Below are 11,564 nucleotides of genomic sequence, written 5' to 3'. Positions count from 1 at the left end.
GATTTCATTCATGATCTAGAATATTTGATATGTTCTTGCTGTGAATTATTATTTGATTCCTTTTGTAAAACTGTATTCGGATTTGTGGATTGTGAATTTGTTTAGTCGTTGAATTGAGATGCTTTCTTTTGGATTTCGATAAACGAGGAGTTTGTTCTTCTTTTGTGGATGATCTTTGAAGCTTACATAATTTTGAACCACTCGTGATTCTTTCTTTCAAAACAATAACTGAATTGCTATTTGGTTGCTCAATGAGAAGAAATACACAATGAACATTTGAACGGAGTGTTATTCTTGTTTCTTTTTGGATTGAAATTGTGATTTTCTTTGCTTTGGTGTGGCGAAATTTTTGGATGATCTATTAGCTGAATTGAAGATCTTTTTCGAACTGAAAGTTTGGTTGAGTTCTTTTAATTTGATGATCTTTTTCTATTACAGTACTGTATTATTGAACATGGCATTTTTTTCCATTGAACGCTTGCTTTTTGTCGGTGATTGGATGATGAATTCTGTTGTTGCCTAGATCCAAAGAAACCGAGAACTCCTTACCCTTGCTTCTCCCCTGAAACTTCTATTCTTCAACTATTCTTATCATTATTATGTAGAGGGATTTAGCTTAAGTTTTGCTTGGTTCGCAATGCTTTTGGGAGGTTGAGATTTGTAGATCGGAGATATTGAAAATAATTTTCTGTTATTTTGGACATGGACGACTAGATATCTAATTCTTTAAAACAGAACAAATTCTCTACTTTTACTTGTTTTTAGATTCAATTATAAATTATAAATCGTGCATGTAAATCAAAATGTAGTTATATTCTATGCAGCATTGTAGCCTGGTTGATGAGCATGATGTATACAGTGGAATGTGGATTGAATTTAGTTTCCTAAAACAGTTTTTCCTACTCTTCTTTCCTTTTTGGTCATTCTAACCTACTGTGCTAGCAGCAGTTGAATTAAATGTCATTGGTTTGCCGTGTAGTCTTGTCATGTCTTGGGTGCATCCTAGTGATATGCTTTTGCACTTGTCTGGTTCATTTGTTTAATTTTTGATTTTTTGATTTTTTGATTTTTTTAAATTTGCTACTTTGTGTTGTTTCCTTTGTTATTCTCTCGTGCTTGGAAATCGGTTTTTGTTTCTCTTTTTCTTAGGAACCAATTGAAAGGTTTGGGATTGCACCAAGACTATTTTTAAGATTCCGAGATTGATATGTCCTTGTTATATTATCCTTTTTCTTTCTACCCCTTTAAATATTATAAAAATAACTTGATTATATAGTCGTTTCACTTTTTTTTATGACTTGCAATGCTTTTCATTGATTGCAACGATTTAAAATTTTGGATCAGAAGATATGATTTGAAAAAAAAAAAAAAGAAAAGCTCTTCAAAAATAATACAGGCTCATGATCTAGATTAAACTTGTCTTCTCTATTGAATTTTTCTGCCATATTTATTTTCTAGCATTGATGGTTGGTGCAAAGTTCAATTTAAACCTGTTTTCTTGCAGCGCTATGTTTGTTGAGATGGTTGAGTAACATTGTCCATGTAATCGAGTTAGCTACATAGATGTGGAATTGGTGACTTTTACCTGGAGTTTGAATGCCCTAGATCTTTTCTTTCGTCTCTTCTATTTTCTTTCCATATATTTAATATGAACATGTCAATTCCTGTTCCTTTGTAGTGTTGTCTTCCAATCGATACTTTTGATTACCATACTCATATGGTGACTTCTAACTTGGTACAGCAGTTTGTGTTTTGTTCTTAATGATTTTGACCGTTAGCTTTGAGAATTGTGATAGGCCCAACCTATTGTTCCCCCATCCTAGTGGTTGACACACTTTCAAGATAGGAGAGTAAGCGTTTAATGAGCACTTATTGGTCGTCGTTTACCATATATGCTGACTGTATCATATATACTCAATTTTGCTTTTTATCGCTTTTTATTTTTGACCGAGCACATAGAAGTTATTGGAATTGATCACATGAATGGTATAGTTGTTTATGCTTCCAGCTATCTCTGACCGAAATCACATGGTGCATCGGTTGTGGGGGATTATCAAGGATAAGAGGATTTGATTTTAGTTTTAACTTTTTGATGGTGTTTTCTCTTTGGATGAGGTATTGGAATTAAATCGCAAACATGTTTTTGTGCAGTTAAACGACCAAGTGTATTGGAGATTTAACTTCGGGGGTTCAAGAGCAAGATTTTGTCTACACATATTTTGTTTCCAACTCAACTTTGTCTTTGTTCTCACTTTGTGTTTTTGTTTGATCTAGTCTTACGTCAGTTTGACAAGTTGTTTCTTTCACTTATCTTCGTCTTTCTCTATATGTGTTTGCCATAATTGGTCACACTAACCATAATTGGAGACTTTTGCTTGAACGCTGTGAGGGGTTTGAATTATGTTAAAATTGTTATGAATTGTTGTGCTGGCCTTAAACTGTTCTTGCATGTGAAGTATTGAAGGACCTCTTCTTGGATGGTTTAACTAAGATTTTGTACTTAAATGAGTTGAATGTATATGTAAATTTTGGCATAAAGGACAACAAAAAGATAAATAGTATCTTGTCATGTTTTATACTATCTATATATTATTTGTAGTCAAGTAATTTCTATTTTTTTTTATATTAGTATGCTTAATAACTAAATCCATGATAATAAGAATAATAATAATTTCCAAGAGACTTAGTCAGAGATTTCTAAATTAGAAAAAGAGAGCAGGTTAGTTTATATGACAGTTAATATTTTTATTTCTATGACTAATTGATTATGTATTCTAAAATGTGGTATCAAACCTTGAATTTACTGTTTTACTTTGCTTTTCTGTTATTATTTCTATCTTGTTGTTTATGGTTTTGATTTATGAATGTTGTGGATATTCCATTTAGGTTATAAGAGTGTTTCCCTTCGTTTTCTTGCTTGTGATGCTACTGTTTCTTATTATTATTATTATTATTATTATTATTGTAATTTTCTTTACCCTAATGTTCCAATTTTGATCTATACATAATATAGACTTTAAGCTTTGTATCTTCTTTCTCTTCTTTGATACAAAAAAAAATTGTGTCCTTTCAAGTTAGAAATAAATTAAAAGTGATCTTTGTATGTATTTGTTTATCTAGGCCATGTTTCCTAACTAATTAATAAGTTTTGATATTAGAAAGGTATTTTCAAAAATAAATAAATAAATAAATAAAAATTCCAAAGTACTTCTTGATGGGAAAATTTTCATGATGAATGAAAACTGTTTTGATCTTAGTAGAAAATTTATACCAAAATTTGCAAATTTATCTTTATCATGTGATTTTCATGAAGCATGGATATATGATTTGAGTCTTAGATTAGCTATTTAAAGGTATTTATCCCTTTAACTAGAAGAAATATGTTGCATTGTGTGGTTATGTTGTAATTAGTTGAACTTCTATAGTAATTGATAAGCAAGTTATCATAACAATGTTTTAAGTCCGAGAAAGATCATCATTGAAATGATTTTGTTTTGTCACCAGTATATTCATCTTGTTTCCCTTTAATTCCATGATTGTCATAACTCTCTTTCTTATAATCATTACTCTTGAAAAATTTTTTTTCTTTCATTCTAATGCATATCATTGTTTTCCTAAACTCTTGTAATAGCATTTCGTCTATAGTCTTGTTTTGTATAATATTTGTACACATTATTAAACTTATGGTTTCAAAATGTGATTGTATTTATTTCGATTGAAGTTGTCACCATATTGCTTTTTCTCTAATTCCTAACTTTGTTATTCGTTGCATCAATGTCTAATTCTATGAAAGATGTGTAAATCTGTGTAGCTTGTACTGCTCACGCGATATTACATAGTATATTGGTTTGAAATTCGGGGACCGAATTTCTAAAGGAGGGAAGAATGTAATAGCCAGAAAAAAAATAAATAAATAGATAAGCCGGTGGGACCCACTCCTAGATTTTTATTTTCTTCTTTCTCTAACCCTAGCCACACTCTCTCACTCACCTCCCACCGCCGCACACAATCTCACTCGCCTCACACTCTCTTCCCCACAGCACACACACCTAGACTCCACAGAAAAAAGAAAGAAAGAAAAGGGAAAGAGAGAATAGGGGAGACCGCAAGAAGCGAAGGGAGGAAGGAGGGAGCTGTCCACACCAAGCCACCACGCGAGGAGAGAGAGAGAGAGAGCCACGCCTTGTCACTGCCGGCCTGGAGCTCGCCATTCGTGTCCCGTCACGTCGCCGCCAGCTGCGTCCAGCTCGCTACCGTCGCGTCGCCATCAGAGGCCAGAACCGAGAGATGCGTCCGAGAGAGGGGACGAGCGCGAGAGACGAGACGAGAAAGGACAGCCGCCGTGCCTTGTCTCCGTCACTGCTGAGCTTCAACTGCCGCCTTGCCAAGTCGCCGTCGCCATTGTTGAGAGAGAAGAGAGAGCTCGAAGAGAGAGAAACAGAACGTGCGAGAGGAGCCATCGTGAATAGAGGGCTGTTTCGTCACCGGTCGCCGTTCGGGTGAACCTTGGTTGCTAATGGAGCTGTTGGTGCCGCTGGAGCTGAACCGTTCCTGACAATAACCTAAACTATCGCAGCTCCACCTTGTCGTTGCCCTAATCCAAATTCTGCGCTCATTCATTCCATTCTACGTCAATCCTCCAATTTTGACACTCCCGATTCGGTATCTTCGGTCCCTTGGGACCAAGTTGTGAGTAGGCTTTACATTTATAATTGTTTGACTGTACATCTATAATTATTTTGACATATATCTATTATGATCTTTGAATTATACTCACTATATTTGTCTAGAACGGTTTTAAATTGATTAGAATAATTGATTTATTAAAATTAAATAATTTATTTTTTATGAAGTTTATACTTTTGGAACTATACATGAGACCATATATATTTTTGATGAAGTCTTGCATTATTTTAAATTGTTTGATCTTATTTGAATATCTGTTTTTGAGACCATATATATTTTTGATAAAGTTTTGCATTATTCTAAAATGTTTGAGTTTACTTGAATATCTGTTTTTGAAGCATTGAAGTATTTGTTGGTATTCACTTAGTTTAAAGATTGTGAAATATATTTGAAATGTGTTTTGATTAAAAAAAAGTATGATTGGAAAGGATTCTGATGAGAAAGTATAATATGATTTGATTTGATTCGATACCTTATATATTGGAAAGATCAAAGATTTGTTGTATTTGAAATTATATGTTTTGAATTGGTTTGGGAGGCTCGTATTAGAAAATCGTAGTTAACGGCGGTTATGACGTTAACTTAGATGCATCTAACTCAGACCCCAGCTAGCAGGGGTGTTGCTAGCCTAACGTGTAGGCCACACGTTAGATCTGTTATTCTGTTAGGACACACGAGAGGAAAGGGCTACCCATTGAGGTGAAGCCGCCCAAGTGTGGACTTTTGATTTGATTTCTGTATGAGAACTCCCTTGTTGATTCACTTATTATTATCAATTATTATTTTCTAATTAAAATTAATTTAATATGATGTTTATATGGTCTCATGTCGATTATAGATGTATTGTCTAGTCACTGAGTTGCAAAACTCACCTCGTTTTTTTTCTAAAAACATTTTTCAGGAACAATTACTTGTCTATGTGAGACTCTCTATTCAAGATGTAACGATCTGCAATGAGTACTTATTCGTTGACGAGTTCTTAGATGTATATATGCTCCATATAACACAGGCAGGGTCCAACCATTCTTAATTATTTTAATTTTTGTTAAAAATGTATAACTATTTATTTTAAAACTTGTAAAATATTTGTAACTTTTTTTTTCAATTTATATTTGAGTATATAAGGCTTGCTATAGGATTATTTTCCTAAGCGCCGGTCATGGCTCATTTTGGGCTGTGACAGAATCTGTTATGGGGGAGCATGATTACCGTAAGACAACTTTAGATCATTGTGTCTTTGTGCAAAAATTTTCTGATGATGATTTTATCATTCTTTTACTTTATGTGGATGATATTTTGATTGTGGGTAAGAATGCTTTGAGGATTAATGAGTTGAAGAAACAGTTGAGCAAGTTCTTTGCTACGAAGGACTTGGGTCCTGCCAAACAGATTTTGGGCATGACTATTACTCGTTATAGAGATTCCAAGAAGCTTTATTTGTCACAGGAGAAGTACATAAAGAAGGTGTTTCAAAGGTTTGGCATGAATGATGCCAAATGTGTTGCTAGTTCTTTTGCTCCTCATTTTAAGTTGAGCACCAAGCAGTGTCCAACCACTGATGAAGAGAAACAAGCAATGGATGAAATTTCTTATGCCTTAGCTGTTGGAAGCTTGATGTATGTTATGGTGTGTACTAGACCAGACATTGCTCATGCGGTTGGTACTGTGAGTCATTTTCTCTCTAATCCAGGGAAAGAACATTGGAATGTTATTAAATGGATTATGAGATATCTCAAAGGTACAACTAACTTGAGTTTGAGTTTTGGTGGTGAGAAACCTTTACTAGTTGGCTTTACTGATGCAGACATGACAGGAGATATTGATTCTCGAAAGTTTACTTCAGATTATTTGGTCAAGTTTGCAGGGGAAGCTATTTCATGGCAGTCAAGGCTACAGAAGTGTGTTCCACTTTCTACCACAGAGGTAAAGTTTATTGCATCAACTGAAGCATGTAAAGAGTTGTTGGGATGAAGAAGTTTCTTGCAGCACTTGGTTTCAAGCAAGACTGTTATGTGTTGTTGTGTGATAGCCAAAGTGCTATTCATCTTGCCAAGAATTATACTTTTCATGCAAGATCTAAACATATTGATGTTAGGTATCACTGGATACGGGGTGTGTTAGATTCCAAATTGTTGGAACTTGAGAAAGTTCACACTGATGACAATGGTGCTGATATGATGACAAAAGCATTGTCAAGAGATAAGTTTGAAACATGTTGTTTGATCGCCGGAATGGCGATGGCCTCCACCTAGTCGAGAAGGGGGAGATTTGTTGGGTTTTTTCTCTTCTTTGTGAGACCCAAGCCCAACATTTTGAGGGTGTCACTTTGCACTTATTGTGACACAACCCTAATCAGATTTTTGGGGTCAATTTGAGAGAAAGAGAGTAGCCACCAAAGAGAGAAAGAAGCGAGAAAACAGAATTTTCGTTTTTATCAAAAGCAGTAAACTTCAAATGGTAGTTTCTCATTAGTTCACCGTTGGATCGGCTTGAAATTTGAACTGCGTGTTTCTCTCATCTTGTTCTTCATTCTGGACGGTGGAGATGTTGATTGAAAGTCTGCAGTGAGAGAAATTGGCTTCGCAAGAGAAAAATTAGGTTTTCCATTTTTACACAGAGTAGCAATTTTTGAACGGCAGTTTCTCATTTTTTCACCGTTGGATCGACGTGAAATTTGGACAGTAAATTCTTCATATCTTGTTCTTCATAGTTGCTGCCACATTGTGTTGTGAGTGCTTCCATACTATTGTTGTATTGGATATTTGTGTTATTTTTGCTGATAGACTCTTTCAATAATGTCTAGGAAAATAGTAGATAAACAAAAGCTTAATTATGAAGAAAAAGAGAAACTTAAACGAAAAGATAAATGTTGGTTAAAACTGTTGATTATTCCAATCTTTTCCCAATAGAATAAATTATGCCCCAATTATTTTATCAATATGTTAATTAGGAATGAACATTTTGGAGATTGTATCATAAGTTTTAATTAAGAATGTGATTACTTTGTTTCCATAGTTGGATTATCTTTTGTAGAATAACGAGGGTATAATCTCTAATATACATTTGTCGGCCTTAGGTTGTGTTATTAATGCTTCTCATACGGTACCACAACTCTGTAGCTAGAGCTTGCGATTATATTGAACAGAATAGAGATGATATCAAAAAGAAAGAAGGAACAAATTAAACGTATGTGATGTTTAAATGGATATGAAATTTTGGTCAATGAAGACATGTATGATTTCGCTTGTGATACGCAGATACGCTAAAAGGCAAGCCAATACCGTAAGGTAGGGGTGCATATGTGCCGGGTGAAGTCGGGTTTGATGTGACCCAGACCCGATCCGAAATATACACCGGGTTTATTTATTAGACCCGAACCCGACCCTAGACCCGATGAAACCAATACACTTTCGGGCCACAATTATACCGGGTAAAAACCGGGTGAAAACCGGGCCATTAACATTACATTACGTTGATACCTTCTTGTAAGCTAGCATGTAAAAATATCCAAATTTTCAAGACTCCAACCATTATTTAACATGGTAAAATTCACTTAGAAAAATATAACAAAAACCAACCCTTCTTTAAAATTAAAGCATAACCACAATCCATACTAAAGCAAAACCACAATCAATACTAATATTGTCTAATAATACCAAATATTTAAATCAATACAAATAACACAATATTATGCATTAGTCTAAAGTCTTATGCATTCTAAACATAAAATATTAACTTATAGTCTTATAATGACTAATAAAACAAAATATTAAAGTTTACAATACTTAAATTCCACATAAGAATAGTCATGATCCATCACTAATAACACAAAATATTAATTGTGTATGATGACCGGGCCACCAGGCCGACTTCGGGTGACCCGAGCTATGGCCCGGACCCGACCCGAAATAATGACCGGGTCTATTTTTGAGACCCTTACCCGACCCTAAACCCGATGAAATCATACCAAATTAGCCCCTAAAATGTTCGGGACCGGGCCGGGCCTTCGGGCCGGGCCGGGTCTGTGCACCCCTACCGTAAGGATAGCTGAATGGGTGATGATATTTTATCAAAAGACAAAAGGAATCCATCCTGTATGTGCAGTGGAACCTTTTCCCAGACAATGGAGTGATGAACATTATATATATCGCCGCGTCCATCACCATACATATCCAAAGCAAAAAATTTAACAAATACTGAACCCCAATTGCCATGCATATTAACACGTACACTCTCTATGTCAATGTGTCCACCATGCACCACAATCCATCCATCTCTTGTTTATCTCTAAGCCAAGACCTAGTGTTGTTGCCACCTCACATTTCTCAATTTCAACACTCGTCAACCTGCATGCCACTCCAATGCCCAAGTGTACATCCATATCATCCTAACGCAACTATATAAATACCACTCACCTCCCTCCATCATTTCACCATCCACACTCATAATAATCATATATATTCATCAATCATCTATATAAGTAGTAGCAGGAGCAATGAGAGGGAGGGTTTCTCCACTGATGCTGTTGCTAGGGATCCTTGTCCTGGCTTCAGTTTCTGCAACGCATGCCAAGTCATCACCTTACCAGAAGAAAACAGAGAACCCCTGCGCCCAGAGGTGCCTCCAGAGTTGTCAACAGGAACCGGATGACTTGAAGCAAAAGGCATGCGAGTCTCGCTGCACCAAGCTCGAGTATGATCCTCGTTGTGTCTATGATCCTCGAGGACACACTGGCACCACCAACCAACGTTCCCCTCCAGGGGAGCGGACACGTGGCCGCCAACCCGGAGACTACGATGATGACCGCCGTCAACCCCGAAGAGAGGAAGGAGGCCGATGGGGACCAGCTGGACCGAGGGAGCGTGAAAGAGAAGAAGACTGGAGACAACCAAGAGAAGATTGGAGGCGACCAAGTCATCAGCAGCCACGGAAAATAAGGCCCGAAGGAAGAGAAGGAGAACAAGAGTGGGGAACACCAGGTAGCCATGTGAGGGAAGAAACATCTCGGAACAACCCTTTCTACTTCCCGTCAAGGCGGTTTAGCACCCGCTACGGGAACCAAAACGGTAGGATCCGGGTCCTGCAGAGGTTTGACCAAAGGTCAAGGCAGTTTCAGAATCTCCAGAATCACCGTATTGTGCAGATCGAGGCCAAACCTAACACTCTTGTTCTTCCCAAGCACGCTGATGCTGATAACATCCTTGTTATCCAGCAAGGTATCAAATCTAATTCTATTCTAAACTACATATATTTTGTTGCTTGATACATATGATTCATTGGATTGCAGGGCAAGCCACCGTGACCGTAGCAAATGGCAATAACAGAAAGAGCTTTAATCTTGACGAGGGCCATGCACTCAGAATCCCATCCGGTTTCATTTCCTACATCTTGAACCGCCATGACAACCAGAACCTCAGAGTAGCTAAAATCTCCATGCCCGTTAACACACCCGGCCAGTTTGAGGTACCTCTTTCTTCTCACATATATATTCAAGAGGAATGTTAGGAGGCCAGCAACTTTTGTAATTTGTAGTTATCAAATAGTCATTAGTGATGATATTAATGTTATTAATAATGATTTTAATGGTGTAAAATTTTATCTAATGGTTCATTTTTTTTTTTTGATACATGTTGGTCAGAATTTAACAAATTACTGGTCCTAGATTTTTCTTATATTCAATTCTCAATTATCATCTTACATGTTGCTTCACAGGATTTCTTCCCGGCGAGCAGCCGAGACCAATCATCCTACTTGCAGGGCTTCAGCAGGAATACGTTGGAGGCCGCCTTCAATGTAAGCAAATGTATCATAATTATGGAATTAAAATAACGATCATGTTATAATAAACTTATAATATATATACATAGGCGGAATTCAATGAGATACGGAGGGTGCTGTTAGAAGAGAATGCAGGAGGTGAGCAAGAGGAGAGAGGGCAGAGGCGATGGAGTACTCGGAGTAGTGAGAACAATGAAGGAGTGATAGTCAAAGTGTCAAAGGAGCACGTTGAAGAACTTACTAAGCACGCTAAATCCGTCTCAAAGAAAGGCTCCGAAGAAGAGGGAGATATCACCAACCCAATCAACTTGAGAGAAGGCGAGCCCGATCTTTCTAACAACTTTGGGAAGTTATTTGAGGTGAAGCCAGACAAGAAGAACCCCCAGCTTCAGGACCTGGACATGATGCTCACCTGTGTAGAGATCAAAGAAGGAGCTTTGATGCTCCCACACTTCAACTCAAAGGCCATGGTTATCGTCGTCGTCAACAAAGGAACTGGAAACCTTGAACTCGTGGCTGTAAGAAAAGAGCAACAACAGAGGGGACGGCGGGAAGAAGAGGAGGACGAAGACGAAGAAGAGGAGGGAAGTAACAGAGAGGTGCGTAGGTACACAGCGAGGTTGAAGGAAGGCGATGTGTTCATCATGCCAGCAGCTCATCCAGTAGCCATCAACGCTTCCTCCGAACTCCATCTGCTTGGCTTCGGTATCAACGCTGAAAACAACCACAGAATCTTCCTTGCAGGTGATAAGGACAATGTGATAGACCAGATAGAGAAGCAAGCGAAGGATTTAGCATTCCCTGGGTCGGGTGAACAAGTTGAGAAGCTCATCAAAAACCAGAAGGAATCTCACTTTGTGAGTGCTCGTCCTCAATCTCAATCTCAATCTCCGTCGTCTCCTGAGAAAGAGTCTCCTGAGAAAGAGGATCAAGAGGAGGAAAACCAAGGAGGGAAGGGTCCACTCCTTTCAATTTTGAAGGCTTTTAACTGAGAATGGAGGCAACTTGTTATGTATCGATAATAAGATCACGCTTTTGTACTCTACTATCCAAAAACTTATCAATAAATAAAAACGTTTGTGCGTTGTTTCTCCAAGAAA

At 37.2% G+C, this 11,564-nt stretch overlaps 1 protein-coding gene across 1 annotated transcript; it reads left to right on the top strand.

Annotated features, from left to right (window-relative positions):
* Positions 1-9,117: 9,117 nt before the first annotated feature.
* On the top strand, positions 9,118-11,564 carry LOC107617541 (allergen Ara h 1.0101). Its single transcript, XM_088498002.1, has 4 exons — positions 9,118-9,902; positions 9,974-10,149; positions 10,399-10,479; positions 10,554-11,564. The coding sequence occupies exons 1-4, from the start codon at positions 9,182-9,184 to the stop codon at positions 11,454-11,456; spliced, it is 1,881 nt and encodes a 626-aa protein (XP_088354128.1). The 5' UTR covers positions 9,118-9,181; the 3' UTR covers positions 11,457-11,564.

The sequence above is a fragment of the Arachis ipaensis genome, chromosome B9 (genome assembly GCF_059453495.1).
Source record: "Arachis ipaensis isolate K30076 ecotype BB chromosome B9, ASM5945349v1, whole genome shotgun sequence".
NCBI classification, from domain to species: Eukaryota; Viridiplantae; Streptophyta; class Magnoliopsida; order Fabales; family Fabaceae; genus Arachis; species Arachis ipaensis.
This window is presented reverse-complemented; position numbering and strand designations above follow the sequence as displayed.